Genomic DNA, 18,486 nt, shown 5'->3' on the forward strand with positions numbered 1-18,486 from the left:
TTTAATTTTGATTATTGAATTATTTTGATGCCCTTTTGAGTTTTTGGGTTTTTTTATAAGGTTTTAGAGTTTGACTTGTTTTAAGAAATCGATGACAGTTTTGTAATTTATAAAAAGTTGAAAGCCTCTTTGTTATGTTGTAAATGGACTTTGAATGTGTTTTTAAAGTCTATTTTATATAGATTTTTTTTTTTATAATTTAGACTCCTATATTGGGTATAATAGCGAATCTCCCTAAATTTAACCCATATTTAAATCCTAAGTTAATCGGTCCATGGTCACAACGTTATTGGTCTGGATAGCAAAATTGGTGCCTTGCTTTCTTGTTGCTATCCCGTCTCCTGAAAGTCTTTCTCCAAATAGAGACCCTTGCCAGATCAAAGCTAAGCCCGCAACAACACTCAAACCCGAGGTACCGCATCCTTCTCTCATCTCAGTTCTTGCAAACCTTGAAGAAGTAAAACAATGGCAGAAAAAGCTGTTGATTTGCCAGAAGAATGCTGGGAACTGATAATTGAACTGCTAGACCACCCCTCTCACTTCAATTCACTCTCTCAGGTCTGCAAGCAATTCCTGTCAATCACCAATAGACTTTTATTGAGTCTCAAACTTTCTGATCCAACAGTTCAAGCCCTTCTGCCTCGTCTTCTTCAAAGGTTCCGTCGGATCAAACAGATAGAACTCACTGGATTTCAAGGTGACATGAACTCAATTCTTCATCAAATTGCGCAATCTGGGTTGAATCTAGAATCGCTGAACGTTTCCAAGCAACCAACTTTACCAGTGGTTGGTTTAAGAGCGTTGGGCTCCAAAATGATGGATTTGAAGAGTTTGAACTGCTCCAAGATGAGGTGCTTTGGGGATTCTGACCTGAATGTGATTGCAGAGTCATTTCCATGCCTTGAAGAGCTTGACATCAGCTATCATGCGGATGATTCCACAATTGGGTCGAAGCCCATATCCGATTTGGGCATCCTTTCATTGTCATTGAAGCTCAAGAGCCTGAGGAAGATCAACCTTTCTGGTAATAGCTTCATTACCGATAAGTCCCTTGTGTTTTTGTCTACCAACTGTTTGTTGTTAAGCCAAGTTGTGCTTCACTTTTGTAACTTTATATCACTGAATGGTATATCCAAGCTCATCCATGGCTGTTCTCACTTGAATTCTATTTCGGTTCATGGAATTGAGAATCCTTCTGTTAATGCGGCATTCAAAGTACCATTCCTAAGCTCGAAAGCTTTATGGGCTATTGCTCTTTCGGATTCCGATATTTCAGATGAATTTCTGTATGCAGTTGCTGAAGCACGTTTTCCTCTGAAGAAGCTCACTCTTTCTAGATGCGCAAACTACAGTTTTTCTGGAATTTCAGTTTTGTTGAATGAGTACCAATCTCTTGAGTACTTAAATCTTGAAGCAGCATATTTTCTTAGGGACGAGGACATAGCTGAGCTATCCAGGTTCCTCCATAGTATCTATCATATAAACCTTAGTCATTGCTATGGGTTGACCTGTATCACCTTCTACACGCTCATAAAAAACTGTCTGATTTTGGATGAGTTGGAAATGGTAGCAACAAGTATTGGGGAGGAAAACATTGAGACTGACTTTAAGGCAAGCCATGGAATCAAATCTTTAAACTTGGCAAATAGTTCATTGGGCAATAACTTTATAACAAGTGTTGCATCTATTTGCCCCAAATTGGAACTGCTCAATTTGAGCAAATGTAAGGGAATTACAGAAGAAGGCATAGTAGAAGTATTGAAGAGATGCTCTGAGATTAGACAATTGGAGGTAAACCACATTCAAGGGATGACGAATTCTTTTTTACACCTTGAGTTTGAACTTCCCAAGTTGAAGGTGTTGTCTCTAATGTTTTCTGGAATCGATGATGATGCGTTGGCTATGATTGGTAAAAGATGTTGCAGGCTACTGAAATTGGACTTGGCAGGCTGCTTGAGTTTGACATCAAAGGGGGTGAAGGAAGTGGTGGAAAACTGCAAAGAATTGAAGGAGATAAATTTGAAGTGGTGTAATAAGTTCAGTGCTGATATTGTTCCTTGGATGGTGTTTTCAAGACCATCACTGAAGAAAATAGTTCCTCCTAGTCGTTCAGTTCTTACTGAAAGACAAAGAAACCTTTTCTTGCGTCATGGGTGTGTGGTGTATGACGGGGGTGCCTTTGAATGAACTTCACAGGTGATGAAGTATTCTCTTGCCCAAAGTCTTTTTTGAATAAAAATATGTGAAGATTGCATTTGGATGTTTGTCTTTCTTATATTGTTAAACTCAATTTATTATGTAGCAACTCTGTTCACAGCCAGTAGCAATTGTAGAGGATGCTTTCTGATGTTGGTGTTAATTGTATCTTGAATCTTACATAAAGACACATTGTCATTAAGACCCATATTCATCGCTTATAGTTGGAATGGGTATTGGAATTATTCCAATTTTTGACTTCTTGGCGTTTATTAACACGTAAGGAATCCAAAGTTAGAAATTGTGTTCATTTGCAAGAAATGGCTGCAATGAAATTGCGTTCAATTGCAAGAAATGGCTCAACTGCAAGTAGATTTAGACAAACTAGTTAAGGTTTCCATAAAGATAAATACTAAAAAGGCACAGTAGGGCAAGTGAACTCAGAAGTATCTGTGTTCATGCTAGCTCAACCATTGATTCTAGTCCAATCCGGTCAATTATGCCTAGAATGGAGCTTGTATTCGGTGTGCTCTGTGAGTGGCAGCAAAGGGAGGTCTGGAACTCATCTTTTCTTGGCAATGAACTCCATCAAAGGGGGTTTTGTGGAATCCCTATCTTAACTGAAACATAAAATTACAACAATGCTGAAGAAAATTAGAAAAGAAACAAGAGAACAAAGAAAAAATTACAATTCTGAATTCTTCCCAAAAAGTTGGATTAAACCATTGAGAAGACCAGAAACAAGAATTCCATTTGGGTTTTAATAACAAACAAAAGGAAATGAACTGTAAAGATGAATTTACAACTGATAAGTCTTTACTAACGCAACCCATTGGAACCAAATACAGCAATGCTTGTGCTAGTCGGATGCTGTATAACTAGAAAAGTTTACCAAACGTGTCTTAGTAGAAGAACAGATAAGCAACATACTTATTCAAAACAAGTGAAAAAGAAAAACGAAATGAAACTAGTATGGGCCTTCAATTTCACTTTTCTTCCCTACAAAATTGAAAAAAGTTATAGCTGACCAGATACAAATCAAAATGCTGAAGAAACAGACAAATAATGTCGACTGGTCTAAGTTTTGTTATCTGCCTTGTACCGGACACCAAGTTTAGAGAGAAACTCTGGCTTGTCCCGGAGACCAAGTTTAGAGAGAACAAAGCAGTAAGAATCCCAGTCAGTTTTTCGAAGATACTTCAATAACCTCTTCCTTCTTTGCAACATCGCTTGAAGACCCTTACGGGAATGCTTATCCTACAAAAAATAAATAAACTGTTATGTAGAGTAATAGAAACTTGTGACTAAATTAAAATGTTAAATAGACCCATGTAATGCACATATGCTTAACAAGTCAACTTCAGCATATTGCTTTTTTTCCTTTTTGGTAACAAGGAAAACTCCATGGCCTTAACGAGTACAAGGCCTTCAGTAAATTTGGGTGCAATCACTCACAAACCACATGTATCAAGTAAGCCTGAGTATTTATGCGTCAGTGTGGTTCAAAGTTTACCACTTGACGTAAATAAAAAGTGTAACAGGAGAAGAATAACAGCAAAAGAGTGATCGGTGGGTAGTATATGTGTATGCATGTCGTTCTTGCAGAGATATATAGGATCTCACTCTTTGAGGTGCATTATCAATCAACAATGCAATAATGTTCATAAGGACAATCTGGCTTTTGGTAAACATAAAAACTAGAAAATTATGAAGTGCAAATACAAATACACCAGCACCTCAATACTTGCACACAAATAGTGCCAATGTTTGTTTTCAAGGTGAAGCTTCACAAGTAACAGCTAGGGTAAGCTACCTTTGTTAATTTTATCTCTAATTACTTGGGACTATTAAGACTTAACAAAGCTATCTCAAAACCCACAAGTGGAGCTGTACCATGTCAATTGTGTTAAACTACTACCTGGAATAGTAGCATGACCAACAATATTTGAAGTATGAAAACAAAAGCATGAAACAGGAAGAGATTACTGGTTCCATTGTCACCTTTTTGTGTAAAACTGAAGATAGATGTTTGATCTTGGTTGTGAGCTGTGCCACTGCAGAACAATCAGGAAAACAAACGGTTAATAAACCTTCAAAGCAAGAATCAGAAGGAGACATGCAATGCCCGTGCTAATTTCAGCACATTGAACCCTTCATTTTTCCCCAGAAAGGGGAGTGGGGCAGGAATTTTTTTTCCTTTTTAACTCGGTTTTTGGATTCTTTGTTTTAACTCAGTTTCCTGCCAAAAATCAAATTCCCTGTTCCACCTTGTTCTTTTTTTTTCCCTTTTTTAAATAAGCAATACAATTTTATTTACACAAAAAATCAAGAAGAACAAGATCAAATATCAAGTTCAAACTTCAATGGAGACCTTAACAACGTCAATTCCTACAGAACTACAGTATAAGGTTGCTCCAAAACACCAGAAGAGCATCAAAATAGATTATAGAGGCCCTTCTGTGAGTGAAAAAGACAATTTGGGTCTGCAGCTTGGAATGCTTAAGGACCCCCAACTGGAACCATATTCTCAAAACATCTACTGTTTCTTTCCCTTCATATACACAAGGGAGCCTTCCACCAAAAATCACTAAACTCTACTAACTCTATATCCCCTTGGCCACAGGAAATCATTCAATGAGCCGGATATAACCAACTGAACCTCCTAATAATAGAGGAAAGTAGACCACAACTCTTAAGCCACCTGTAATATAGCAAAAGGTGGTCAACTGATTCCTTGGCATTTTTTAACATACAAAATATTTTAACTAAGATGACCTTCCTCTTCCTGAAATCATCAAAGGTGAGGATTCTACCCTACAACAATGACCAAACAAAGAAAGAAAGTCAGCTTAAGCAGTACTCTAGTTCACCAAATGGTACTCACGAGAACCTTTAACATTGCTGTAGAAACTACAAACTTCAAACACCCTTATTGAACCCACAAACCATCTAAGCACATCTCCAGAAATTTTCAATCTTCACTGCTTAGAAGTTTGGAAAACACAATCTTTTTCATTTTTTTCAATTCCTCGGTTTTTCTATGGTTAGCTATATTGATAAATAACACCATTAAAAGTTTCCTAGAATATGTTTCTTTATAGTTCTTGATCTGTAATTATCATAATAACTAACTGAAAACAAAGTAAAAAGGGGGTATCACCCACTAAAAGGACTTGGCCGACACAACTCTGCACTATACCAATGTCAATTTATATTATAGGTTTGAACATCCTTTTGCAGAGTATAACCTTTCTCACCCTTTGTCTTCTCTTCCAACAGCATGAAAGGTATAACAATGAAGAATATAATATAGAAAAGAAACTTTGAAAAAATAATAAATAACAATTAAACAGCCCTCATAAATGTTATTGATGAAAGTAGATTAAAAGACTGTTTGCAAGGCAACTGAAAGAACCAGACGAAAAGTGGAATTAAATTTCTGCCCAATTAAACGATCAGTAAAATATGCGTGCCAAATGCAAAGAACACTTGTATAATGGAAAATAAAATCATAAAAATGCATACAAATAAAAAAATAGTGTAATGAAACCAAAATCATAACCTATACCTTGAACTCGTGCAGAACCACAATCTGACTCTGACATTTTAAATTCTTCTCTAACTTTGGCAAGCTCAATTTTCAGTTTTTCTGCAGAAGACATGTTATCCGGATGGAAATACTGCATCAAATATTTCATTAAACATATTAGGCACCAAACTACCGATCAACATTAACAAAATTAGTATTACTTCATGCAAGAGTTACAACAACTCAAGCATCTATAAGTGCAAAGCAAGATTTATTTGAGAATAACACATGCTCTCAACAGAGAGGAGGACAACATAGAAAATGGTGGGGTATGGGTAATTTAGCGTCTTAAATCATGAATCTTGTGAAAATTCCCAAATGATGCATAAAGTTAACAGAAAATATATACTTGCCTTTTCAACCAAGTATTCCTTGGGAGGTTGCAGCATAAAGCTAGGAGTTCGGCCAAACTGGCCCAAGATATCAAGCCTCTGGACTGCAACAATAAAATCAATTAATAAATTGCAGGATACCTAGCAATAAAACCAATTGAGTTCAATCAACGTAAAATTTTGTTTATAATATACTTGTAAATTAAAAGTACAAACCAACAAACTCAAATTTGATAATTCCCTTTCATACTCTACCTTGTGATAAACCCAGGAGTTTTCTTTGGAAGAAACCAGAATATAATCAAACAAGATAGAACTCGAGCTAATTTATGTTAGATGCCTAGGCCATATTTTCAAAGTTTAATCTAAACTGGGAAAAGGAGCGTATATATTCCACTTAGGGAAGATAACTATATCTGTCGCATATCTAACTTTCTACACAAATCAAAATGTTTAGTTGGTAAATTCATGACAAACATTAAACTTATAACTTCAGTAAGCTTTTATAATAAAATATATATAGCCTGAATTGTCGTAAAATTCAAGTCTGGAAGTTAATATTTCTCTGGCAGTATAGAGATATGGCTCTTATATAGGAAGTAGCACAAGAGTTATTCAGTAAATGAATTTTGCACCTTCTCATAATCTCTATTGGGTAAAAACTATGTTAAAACTTGAGTTTTAACACTGCTTCCTTTTCCGTCTCCACAATTTTTCAGCAAGCAAATATTGAAATCTTCAATCAGCAAATATTCAAAATTGTTCAACAAGAAGAACAAAAATATAATCGCTACTTCTAGGCCTTCTCATAATTGTCGATAAATTAGAAAGGGTTTTAACAACAAATGGAAGGGCTTCTCATAGAAGTTCAAAATGAAAACCTCACTAAAAACCCACAATGTCAAAGTGCAAAGTCATAAACTCTTTCCCTTAATTTCACAAAGAGCAAACACAAATGTAAACATTCTTCTGACCAACAAACATAACTATTGCTCAACAGACTCACTTTGCATCTTCTCCATCTTACCTTATCAACTGTTCTAAGAAGGAACTTGTTTACTTTTGGTCTCAATTTCATCCTATTTCATCGACTACATTTTCTCAGTAAACAACTGAACTGTTTAACTCTACAAACATATATCATTCGTAACATAAGAAATTTAACATAAACTCAACAGAAACAGCACAAAACTGCTTACTTACTAGAAGTTTTCTTCACCTTCTCCTCATCCGAAATCTTCAATTTCACCAAGCTATCCCTCAAATCCCTAAACGAAACGCCGCTCATAGCCGCCTGATTCTCCTTCTCTTCCATCTCCCTCAACTTCATCAACCTCTCATTTAACTCCTTCAATGAAAACCAGCTGTCCCCCTTGGCCTCCGGCCTCAAGCTCCTCAACTTCTCTCCCAGCTCTGCATGGTCATACAACTTCACAAAATCTGTCTTCATTGCATTCGAGCCCTCTTCTTCATTTCTCCCCTTTATCTTCTCCTTCCCAAAAATCGACATCGGCAAAGTGTCAGTCCCGCCGATCACATTCGGCTTGAGCTTCAAACTATTGGTAAATGCCGATAAGGACATAGGGTCCATACTCTTTCTATCACTTTGAACATTGGTATTCGACTTTATCTTCTTCAAGCTCTCTCGGATCGCATCGAAAGAGAGCTTCCCACCCTTATCGGCATTGGGGTCCTCAGACTTGCCAAGCACATTTCTCTGATAAAGCTCTTCTAAAGAGATTTGCTGTGTAGAACCTTGAGCTGTTGAAGATTGCTGTGAAGGTGCAGAGTGTGAGTCTGTAGGTTCCGGCACAGCGGATCGCCGCCGAAACTCCGAGAGGTTTTTGCGGATTTCTTCCAAGGAAGCAGCTCCGGAGGTCCTGGACAGAGGATGGTTCGAAAATGAGGGATTTTGAGAAATGGGTCTTCTCTGTTGTTGTGGTTGTTGTTGTTGTTGTTGTTTGAGGCTGGCTTTGACATCGCTGAAATAGGAGGTGAGCGAGGAAGAGTGAGATTGGGGATTTGGGTCTGTTGGGTCTTTTGGGTCGGATGGGTCTGAGGAGGAGGTGGTGGAGAAGAGGTGAGTGAGAGGTGGTTTTGTTAGAGTTCGGTGTCTGGCTCTCAGTTGGAGAGTCATGGTTGATGGCCTTAGGTTTTGGAATTTTGGGGAAGACGACCGTGGACAAGAAATGTGGGGGTTTAGAAGATACTTGGGTTTTAGGAACCGGGTTCTTTTGGGGTTGGACCGGGTTTGGCTTCATGGAAGTGTTCTTTAGGTTGATGCGAGTACAAATTTTGGGCTGATCGGAGTACAAACAGATCAATATAGATAAATCGAAACTGAAAATTTTGTTAATGATGATGGAAATATGTATTAACATTTTCTTAAACACGTTAAGGACGAAACTCTATCAACATTTTCTTAAACTTGGCTAAAGTGTTTAACATCCAAAATTTAGCTACTTTTCAAAATTGCCCTTTACTATGGATTACAATTCTCTTGTATTGGCATATATGCAAGTTGGCCAAATGAGTGTAACAAAGATACATAATTCGATGCAATTGAAAGTGTGGAAAGAAATGTGAAACTGTATGAAAACTACACGGAAGAAAACTTGAGCAAAAGGCAAAAAATGGTAAAATATTCAAAATATTATAAAAAAATAAATTTTATTTTATTTTAGAATTAAAAAAAGATAATGGGTAGTTGTGTTCCGTAAAAATAGGATTCATTATCTGATTTTTTTTTTATTTTTTTTTTAAATATGAAAAATATGAATTTACCATATTATCCTCATTTAATTAATCATTTTAATTTTTAATATTTGCATTAACTAATTGTATTTTCTGATATTCTTGTGGGCTTGGTTTTCTATCTTTTATTATTTTTTGGTCTGAGGTTTTCTTTCTTATTTAAACAAGGATTACAAAAGAACTTTATTTATTAAAATTTATTTATTAAAAAAAAAACAAAAACAAGGGAATCAACTCTTTTATATAAAGATTGACATCTGGTGCCCGCCCTATAGTATTGTACAATCTGAAATGCTGCGTTTTTTTCTTTCTTGAGCATAGCCAATCCAAAATATATATATATATATATATATATATCCTTTTTTTCTTCTTGACCAAAAGCCAATTCATTTCTTTTTCTTTTCTTTTTTTTTTCTTCTAAATTGTCTCTTATAATCAGTATTTAGTAGCGAACTCGAGGAGGGAGAGGCTTTTTTTTTTTTTTTTGAGAAATTCTAGGATTGCATTCATAATTCAGCCAAAAAAGCCATTAGCCACAAGGGGCCAAAACAAACTAGTCACAAAGGGCGATTACAATAACGGAGCGGTCGAACGTGACGCATAACTTGAGGTATGATCAATTATGCTTTATTTATTTAATTGATAATTTGATATTGATTTTCATTAGATTAATTGATGGTTTGATAATAATTTCCATATTAATTGATATAATGTATGAACTATAATCAATTAGTCATACAGTTATGGAACGTTACTTTAAGAGAAAACGTCTAAATTCTCCTTAGAATAATTCGGGTAATTTAATTTTCTTATATATAAAACTTTTAACCTTTCAACATTACACATTCGCTAAAAAATTCATAGTCGGCCAATATATATATTGAAATAAAGACAAAATTTAAGCGCCTCTTAAAATTGGGGCCCTCTGGCCTCAGTTTGCACTCCCTCAAAGTTGCCCCTCATCACCAACTGATTTGATACCAAATAGTTACACTCTAACTACCAAGTTTTTGAGGACTTGCTTCGTGCCATGAACATGTATTCTACCATGATCTGTTGTTAGGTTTCATTAAATTGAATCATATCCACTTGAATGCGAAAAATACATGATTGCAATCAATTATTACCTACCAGAAAGATCTTTTCATAACATGCCAACCAAGTATACGAACCAAATGGTTTCCCCTCTCTTTTGCACTTTTTTGTTTTCTTCTTCTCTTTTTGTCATTGGAATGGAAAGCACATTAATTTTCAGTCGTGGCATTGTGAGATCGCACCGTGTATTCAAATTTCCATCACCATTGGAAGCGTGATCACAACTTTTGTATTCATATTCATCACAATTGCATTATATGCTCATTAATTACATCAATCTTACAAAAATTTATGTACACCATTTGGAAGAAAGAATTTTGGTGACATGTGTAACACCAACGGTCAATGTAAACCTAGAGGGGGTGCAACGTAGTGATTGTGAGGATAAATATTTTCGGCAACTAATAGAAAGGTGACATGTGAAAGAGAGAACATTCTTTAGGTCAACTAATTGTTCTAATTAAATTCTATTTAATTAGACAATTATCTTTGATTTAAAATAGGGATATCTCCCGAATTAAGGATGAGGATTTCCACCAAATCTCCTTGAGTAATCTTATCACTTATTTTTCAGTAAGAATAATCTCAATTAAATATGTAATTATTGTACAAACCCTAACCAAGTAAGGAGACTATATAAAGGCAAACATAACTCACACGTGACGTAATTCCAAAACCCTAACAAAGTTACTCTCTCTCTCTCTCTCACACACCCACCTTCCGATAACTTTTTTATTGACTTAGACATTGGAGTACATTTGGCCAACACCCCCAGGTGTGGTCCGTTGACCTAAATTTATTTTGCAAGGAGCGAAGGAGAAGAAGTTCAAAAGGTGGAGGAATCTTTTGCAAATATTCTTCTGTATGATTATTTGCATAAACAGTGATGATGAAAGTGTGAGTGAGATTGAGACGTGGAAGAACACCAAAGTGGATTTGAAGATATATTTCTCTTGATCTGGTAGTGATGACTAACATAATAAAAGGAGTTTACAATGCTTGTAGAAGTAGAGAAATTTTAAGTGAAAGAAGAGGAAGCAGTCCCCACTCCTCCTTCGCATGGGTTCTCTATTTTGTCTAATTTTTGTCATGTTCATATAAAGTAATTTCATGTACAGATAATAATGTGATAAAAACCAAAAAGCTGACATATGAATGTAATAAGCACTTTATATTTATTGGGTGTAACTTATAGCAAATAATAATGTTTCGAAGCTTTATTGATGATTACTCGATGATATATCAATGAAGATGGCACACCAAAAGATGCACGGTTAGCACCTTGACGGCGTTGATTAAGAATCTAAGATGACCAACATACTATGGACTAAGATGATGAGTATCGAGTTTTAGATAACTACTGCCGACGTTAAGTTGATAATAAGTTCAATTATTTTATTGTCCATGTTGAAGTCATATTGTGATAAGAAGAAACTAAGAACTGAAAGTGGTAAGTAAAATTTAGAGAGTAAGTATAGAAGCGACCATTATTATGAGAAAGATATTTTTAAAGTCCCGTATCTTCCGTTGAATTCTAAAAAGAGTTCTATCCACCATATTTAGAGCCTCGGAATTCTAAAAAGAGTTCTATCCACCATATTTAGAGCCTCTACTCGAAATATTAGACAAGATGCGAAGGAAGATGCCATACTGAAAATATTCAAGAAATATTCAAGTAATTAAAGATGGCAAGGTTGACGCTGCGTTGCCGCATTGCCAAACTCCAAATATTATACAAGTAATAAAAAAATATGGCAAGTCTAGCGCCGTACCGCCCTTCCCAAAACAAAATTATATAATAAAACCAGCCACGTAAAGTAGGGTTCTAGCTTCTTTTTCCCATTTCCTACTATAACTATATACCCAAAAAATAAATAAATAAATAATAGGAAAATGAAACAAAAAAAGGAAAGGAAATGACCACCATATCCTAAGCGAAACGTGCCGCATCATTAACTGACAACATCACCATCTTCCACATCTGCCCCAATTCTACATGTTCTCTCTCTTTCACTCACTCACTCACTCACCTACCTTGTGAGCGCGTCCAGCTCACATCTCTGAATCAATCTACACCTATAAACCCTATCTATGAATAAATTAGTGTCATCCATCAAAAACCCGTAACTAAAAAACAAAACAAAACAAAAAAAGAAAAAGGGGAAAAGCCACGCGAGCTTGGTCCAACAGTGCCACGTGTTTTCAGTGTGGTGGCCCACAGAAAATGAGAAGAAAATATCGGAAATAGAAAAAGAAAAAAGAAAAGGGAAAAATCCACACAAAAGAGGAGGAAGGAAGTGGAAGAGTTGTTTGTTGAGAAACACAAGAAAAAAGAAAGCAAGCAAGCAACCAACAAAACAAAGCAAATCCACCACACATATAAAAGCCTCCCCTCATTATTCTTTCTTTCCTCGTCTTCTCTCTCTTTCTCTCTCTCTCTCTGCACACACACAACAACACAACACAAAACTCACCTAAATAAAAAGGAGAGATTTTCTCTGGCCACCCTCTTCTTCCCCTCTCTCTCTCTCTCTCTGTGCAAAAACAAGGAAAAAAGATAAAAACGACACTGACGACACTATGGCTGCTGCTGCTACTGACGACGACGGCTGGGTCAACCTGGCCATGAACGACGAGGCGGCAGTCGTCGACGTTCTTCTCCTCCTCAGGCACGCCGAGCCGCCGCGGCCGTCCAAGACCAGCCGTGACCTTCCGTCTCTGCGGTGGAGCGTTAGGCAGCGCCGCTCCAAGAACGTGCCACGTCATCACCATGCCAGCGACCTCGTCGTCGTTGAGGGTAAGGATAAGAAGAAGGGCGAGTCGAGCGCCGCCAGAGCCAGCCCCACCACGCCGCTCTCCTGGAGCGGCGCCACTTCGGTCAGCGGCGGCGCCCTCGACGGCTCCGAAGAGTCCAGCAGGCCCCCCAAGCCGACCGATGCCGCGAGATCTAAGGTCTGTGTGTCTCTGTCTCTGTCATTCATTCGGGTCGGGTCGGGTTTTTGATTCGGTGGCTTTTCTTTTTATTTTTTTCAATTTGTTTTACCTATCTATCTTAATTGACGAAAGTGCCCCTGGGAAGGTGGGGTATTTACCTGGGCTGGTTCAGGCGTCAGATAGGATAGATTGTCTGGCTTTGGGCACCTGTCAGAGTCTCTCTTTTTTGCATCCTGGTTGGAGAGAGGGCTTCCAACTGATCTTTTTTCTATTGACCATTATGCCCCTATGTGCATGGGGATGTCTCGTGACCGCCCGGGCCAATTCGTTCATTTCGTACGCCCGACCGGTTTCTAGACCCGCCGGTCATTTGGACTGGACGTTGTCGTTTTACCATTGTCAACATCGTGTGGACCGAAATGCCCTCCTCTTTACGAGTACGATGACTTTCTCTTTTTCTCTTTTTCTAGAATTTTTTAATTTTCAGAGAAAATCGGTGACTTCCATTCAACGCATAGAGTCAGAGAACTCAATGGACACTTTCACGTTTTTTTTTTCTTCTCTCATTCATTTCCTTTCCGCTCTTGTCACGCTTATTCCGCTGAAAACCCCAAAATGCCCTTCTGGTTAGGACCATTTTCGTCATTTCACAGATCCTCGGCCAACCCCAGAAACTGTGCAGAACTCCCAACTCCTTTGTGTCGGAGTCAACAACCATACCCTCAACTGGCATTTGGCAGCTTAAGTTTTTCGCGAAATGACGTAAACGACCCTGCAAAAGTCAAACCGTACTTAAAGTTCGAGGGCATTTGGGAAGAGAAAATAACATCGTCACCTCCTTTATCGGTGGCGTGTCTTCGTGGCAAAAAATAGGTCTACGTGTGGTTTGGTGTGGTGCTGGTAGGATTGTAGTTAAGCAGTGAGGAGGGGGAATGATTGGGTGCGGTCGGCCACAGATTGGCGTTTCCTGCAGGCGCATGGTAAAAGGCCAACCAAATCGAGTCCCCGTCCTGCGACGTTGTTTTTACGCCAGAGACCATTGGCAGGCAGAGAGAGGGTGTATTATTAAAATACAAGAAAAAAATATTTTGTCTGTTACCGTATTTGCGTGACAGCTTGATTGGCAAGTCACTTCTTTTTATGGAAAGACAAGGTCAAAGCTTGGATCCAACGGGAACAGTTAAATGGGTAAAAAGTTATTTCTGATCAGGCTGTTACTCTATCTTATGTGACAGCCTGGCATGTTAACCTTTTCAATGTTTTGGTGGGGTCCAAGAAGAGAAAATAATATATGGGTGGGTTCAGAGTTGAGAGTTGAAAAAAATTTCAATGGGACAAAGTGCTTTCTTTTTGGGTATCAAATTGGGAGATTCACTGTAGAAGAAGTGGCTCTTGGGTGGGGAGGCCACATTGCCCCCCAAATTGTTGTAAGCTGACTTGCTTGCTCTTTGGTGCCTGCCAAACTCATAAACTTTTCAACAAACATAGGGCCCTCAAGACTTGTTTTTTTGGTTGTATTTTTTTGTAATTTTATTTTGGGGTAGGTTGCATTATGCATTGTGGTTGAAAACTGAGAGCTCAATTGCTAAAAAAAAAAAAATAAAGAAAAAAAGAAAAAAGAAAAGAAGGTAATGGAGCTTCACACTATTTGTGGGCTGCCAATTTGAAATGGTCACAATATGAATGCACAAGTGAAACGCACATTGTCACGAGAAAGTTATGAGAGACCCTTTTGAAGTTTTGAGGCCTTGGAGCGTTGAGAATTTATGGATTTATTGTGACGTGGTCCATGCAGTGATTTTCCATCATCGCCACTTGTAATTTGTGTACTTGATTGGATGCAAAGTGTCTTATATTTGTCTCTTCCAAGTTGTTTGGGGGGCCTTTCCTATATCCGTTGAGCCGGCAAGCTCTCATTTGTATTAATTTTTTTAATTTTTTTTTACTGTATAACTTGCTGAAATATGATTTGGTGATTAATTGGATTGTCTTATATTGGGTTGTGTAGGTTGCTGTTAGAAGTGAAGCAGCCATCTTCAAGAGACCAAGAAAGAAGAAGGTAAATATATCATTATGTATTGCGCCGAAGAAGATATTCATAGAATGTTTATGTCCTATACTGCAATTAATTTTTTTGTGGAGAGTGCATAGAACATAGAGAATATCTTTGCTGAGCAGATCACAAGAAAGTTCGGTAGAAATGTCCTTGATAGGGCTTAAACTTGGGATCTCTTTCAGTTACTGCGTAATACCCTTGGAATAAATGGGAGGTCTAGTTAAGTAATGAGCGATACAAATAGCCTAATTCTAATGTCTGCTGGTGAAATGTGTTTTCGAAAAATTAAATGGGGGTACTTATCTCGACATTAATTAGCAATATATGAATGAAGCAGAAAAACTAATACTTGATTTCATCTGTAAAACTAACATTGGGGTCGAATATATGAAAAGCAGTAATGCCATCATCTTGCCATTTTCTTGATGAAGAAGTATTTTAAGGCTATGCGTCTCCCATGTTCTTTCTTTGTTTTGTTTGTGGTGGTGAGTGGAATACTTGTTAGATTCATATCTCATAGTGTAGTAATAATTTCTCGTGGCTGCGTGCAGACGCTTGCTGAACTAAAAGAGGAGGAGAGTTTTCTGTTGAAGGAAAGACGAAACTTGAAAAATGTATGTCTTTTAATTCATTCTCCCTTTTTATTTCATAATATGTCTCAGTGGAGATTTCTGAATATTGATTTCTTTAATACATCCTTTGAGCAGCAACTGGCAACACTACGCCTCACTGTTGAAAAACAGAGGGCCACAAATGAAAGCTTGAGAAAAATAAAGGTGAACATGCTGCTACTACTCTCTAGACTCTTTATGTTATATGTATGCATTTAAATCGAACTTGGATATATTTGAATTTTCATGAAGTTTGCAGTTTGGAACCTGATAACGGATTCAGTTTTGTTTGCAAATAATGGCTTTATTCTAAAACTTAAAAGTTTCATGAATTTTCATGTAACCGACCTTTGATTTCTTTATTCTAAAACTAAAAGATACTATTGGATTGGAGAGATTCTGGCTAGGAGAGATTCTAGCTATTATAAAATAATGGCAGCCAAGCTATTTTTGTGAAGATTTGATGCTTGCACATCAAAAGCTGTTTATAAGTTCTTTATTGGATTAGAAAATCAACTTCACTTATAGGATAATTTGTATGCCTCAAATGTGCTGATTTTCTTTCCTCTCAGGGAGATTTCTCTGTTTTACATGATTCTAGAACTTTTAGTCGTATTGGATGAGTGATTGACGTCTGCATTGGGGCCTTTGTTGCATCATTTAAGGGCGTGTGTTGAAAGTTGTAGACTTGTAGTTCCATCTGCTTAGAGTTGTGATCTTGGTACAAATCAAGTATCAGAACATCTCAACATCAGTGCAGAAATTTTCTCATCCCTCATTAGAACTTTCAGAAAATGCGCTTAAGTAGGAAGTCCACCTCAGTCTCGGAATATATACATGTGGACACTACGTATATGTTTTGAACCGGCCTGCTGCATGATGCAGTGCTGTGTCTTTTCTTGAGGGTTAAATTTTTTATGCTCGGGAAGGGAGTGTCATATATGGTCTTCTAATACATAATGGGCACACTATGGTATGCATCAGCAGACGATTACACGTTGTCTCAAGACTTGAAGGTCACTTTCATTTCAACAGTGTCCTACTCTTCTGGTTCTCTAGTTTCCTCCACTAAGGATGCTTCCTGCATTCAACTGTGTATGGGATTTTACTGTCTATGTTTTTGTGATTGTCAGCTACTTAAATAAGAACGTATTATAGACAGGTATGACATGGATTTTAATAGTGGTTTTATGTTCAATTACAGCTTGATTTGCAGTTGCCCCTGACAACGATGAAAGCAACAACTTCTGTTGTGCCTGGTGAATCCATTTCGTACCAACTTGAGCAAGTAAATGCAGTTGGTGTCCCTACAAAAATCATGCCAACAATTGTTCATTGCAGTAATCTTGGCGCTTCCCAAAGCTCCTGTCCACCAAATGTTTCTTGCAAGGTAGAAGAGGCTGGGAGCCAGGATGCTGCCTTTTCGCTACCTGATTTAAATCTACCATTTGGAGACGACCCTAGCTCCGAGGTTTTATACCGAACGAGCTGAGCAGATTCAAACGTATACAAAAATTCAGTTTCTCTAATTATGCAGCATAAAGATCATCAGCGGTATTTAGCTGAATAAGATTTAACTCCTTGATCCTAAGTTCCTAACTGTATTTTAGGTTGACAGACTGAAAGTGTAAGTATAAAAGAACGAGTTACCTCGACCGCTTCTGGAAGTGAATGCGGACGTTAATTTGTTTTTTCATACACGAAAGAACTGAGGGTAGTGTAGAGATCCTAACCCTTTAGTTAATACATTCTTCCCGTGTTCAGGTTTCTATGTTTGTCTGAAGTTCTTTGGGAAACCCTCATCCTTTTTCATCTTTTAGTTTATTAAAAATATATTGAACTGTTGACTGCGTAGTGTAATTACTCCATGATATAGACTTATTTGTTGAAATGCCTCGTGATTTCTAAATAGTCTCAGCTTGCCTCTTGATATTTTAAATGACTCAATCACCCTCTTAAATTTCTATTATGTGACCAAAGGTTGTCTCATTACGTTAGTTTTTATATAGAAATTGTTAAATCTGTTGATGTGGCCTGGGTATTTTGGTAAATTGAACTATTAAAAATTAAAAAATCTAAATTAAATATAAAAAAATACTTGAAATGATTTAAAAAATAAAGATAAAAATGTCTCCTTATTTTTTCTCCATAATCGTCAGCCCTCATCAGTCATCACCTTCTCCCTAATCTCAACTAGCCCCACCAAAACCCACCCCGCGTTCTCTCTCTCTCTCTCTCTCTCTCCAATTGTCAAAAGGCACAAAACCCACAAACAGAATTACAAAATTGACTTCATATTTCGCATCTATGGTAGTTCGGATCTCCCTCGATGGTTGCCAAAGAAAGAGAGAGAATTGGGAGGATAGAGACAGAGGGTGAATTGTTGGTTAGGGTTTGATGATGTTGAAGGAAGGAGGAGTAGGAGAGAGAGGAGGAAGGGTTGCTGGGAATGGTTGGGCGGTGAGGGAGAAGGTGGTGGGAACTTATGATTGAGGGAGAAAAAAAAGAAAATATATTTTTCATATCTATTTTAAATAATTTCAAGCATTTTTTATATTTATTTTGAATTTTGAATTTTTATAAAAATAATTCACATAAACTGATTTAATGATTTTTATTTGAAAACTAACGGAATGAGGTAACTTTGGTCACATAATGGAAGTTTAAGAGCAAATTGAGTCATTTGAAACGTCAGGGGCAAACTGTATTCAATTAGGATTTTAAAAGACTATTTATATATAAATAAGTCCAATGGATTTTAAAAGACTATTTAAGAATGTAATGACTTATAAGATTTTTTTAAAAGGTTTTTTATACTCATGATTTTTATCTTCAGATTTTAAAGATTTATATCATAAGAATTTATAAGATTTGAAAGGACCACATGGACTTTTTATTTGTACGATGCTAACCAACCAA

The 18,486-nt window shown here is 37.1% G+C and overlaps 3 protein-coding genes across 3 annotated transcripts; 2 read left to right on the forward strand and 1 right to left on the reverse strand.

Annotated features, from left to right (window-relative positions):
* The first annotated feature begins 275 nt into the window (after positions 1-275).
* On the forward strand, positions 276-2,454 carry LOC103328142 (RNI-like superfamily protein). The gene has a single exon (XM_089050035.1). The coding sequence runs from the start codon at positions 466-468 to the stop codon at positions 2,185-2,187; it is 1,722 nt and encodes a 573-aa protein (XP_088906161.1). The 5' UTR covers positions 276-465; the 3' UTR covers positions 2,188-2,454.
* Positions 2,455-2,867: 413 nt separating this feature from the next.
* On the reverse strand, positions 2,868-8,353 carry LOC103328141 (S15/NS1, RNA-binding protein). The gene is made up of 5 exons (XM_008230534.2): positions 7,321-8,353; positions 6,139-6,221; positions 5,765-5,876; positions 4,198-4,250; positions 2,868-3,453 (listed from the first exon to the last, which is right to left on the reverse strand). The coding sequence occupies exons 1-5, from the start codon at positions 8,252-8,254 to the stop codon at positions 3,274-3,276; spliced, it is 1,362 nt and encodes a 453-aa protein (XP_008228756.2). The 5' UTR covers positions 8,255-8,353; the 3' UTR covers positions 2,868-3,273.
* A 3,973-nt stretch (positions 8,354-12,326) lies between these two features.
* Positions 12,327-17,336, forward strand: LOC103328140 (uncharacterized). Its single transcript, XM_008230533.3, has 5 exons — positions 12,327-12,918; positions 14,909-14,959; positions 15,508-15,570; positions 15,664-15,732; positions 16,772-17,336. The coding sequence occupies exons 1-5, from the start codon at positions 12,547-12,549 to the stop codon at positions 17,057-17,059; spliced, it is 843 nt and encodes a 280-aa protein (XP_008228755.2). The 5' UTR covers positions 12,327-12,546; the 3' UTR covers positions 17,060-17,336.
* The last annotated feature ends 1,150 nt before the right edge of the window (positions 17,337-18,486 follow it).

This window comes from Prunus mume, linkage group LG4, assembly GCF_029339155.1.
Source record: "Prunus mume cultivar Tortuosa linkage group LG4, ASM2933915v1, whole genome shotgun sequence".
Taxonomy (NCBI): domain Eukaryota; kingdom Viridiplantae; phylum Streptophyta; class Magnoliopsida; order Rosales; family Rosaceae; genus Prunus; species Prunus mume.

What these genes read in the sequence shown, in the direction of transcription:
- LOC103328142 (XM_089050035.1), top strand. Translation starts at nt 466, where the DNA reads ATGGCAGAAAAAGCTGTTGATTTGCCAGAAGAATGCTGGGAACTGATA.
- LOC103328141 (XM_008230534.2), bottom strand. Translation starts at nt 8,254, where the DNA reads ATGACTCTCCAACTGAGAGCCAGACACCGAACTCTAACAAAACCACCT. An exon ending in GAAGGTGAAGAAAACTTCTA is followed by an intron (nt 6,222 to 7,320) that starts GTAAGTAAGCAG and finishes TTATTGTTGCAG; the next exon opens with TCCAGAGGCTTGATATCTTG. An exon ending in TGGTTCTGCACGAGTTCAAG is followed by an intron (nt 4,251 to 5,764) that starts GTATAGGTTATG and finishes ATTGTTCTGCAG; the next exon opens with TGGCACAGCTCACAACCAAG.
- LOC103328140 (XM_008230533.3), top strand. Translation starts at nt 12,547, where the DNA reads ATGGCTGCTGCTGCTACTGACGACGACGGCTGGGTCAACCTGGCCATG. An exon ending in AGAGACCAAGAAAGAAGAAG is followed by an intron (nt 14,960 to 15,507) that starts GTAAATATATCA and finishes GGCTGCGTGCAG; the next exon opens with ACGCTTGCTGAACTAAAAGA. An exon ending in AAAGCTTGAGAAAAATAAAG is followed by an intron (nt 15,733 to 16,771) that starts GTGAACATGCTG and finishes GTTCAATTACAG; the next exon opens with CTTGATTTGCAGTTGCCCCT.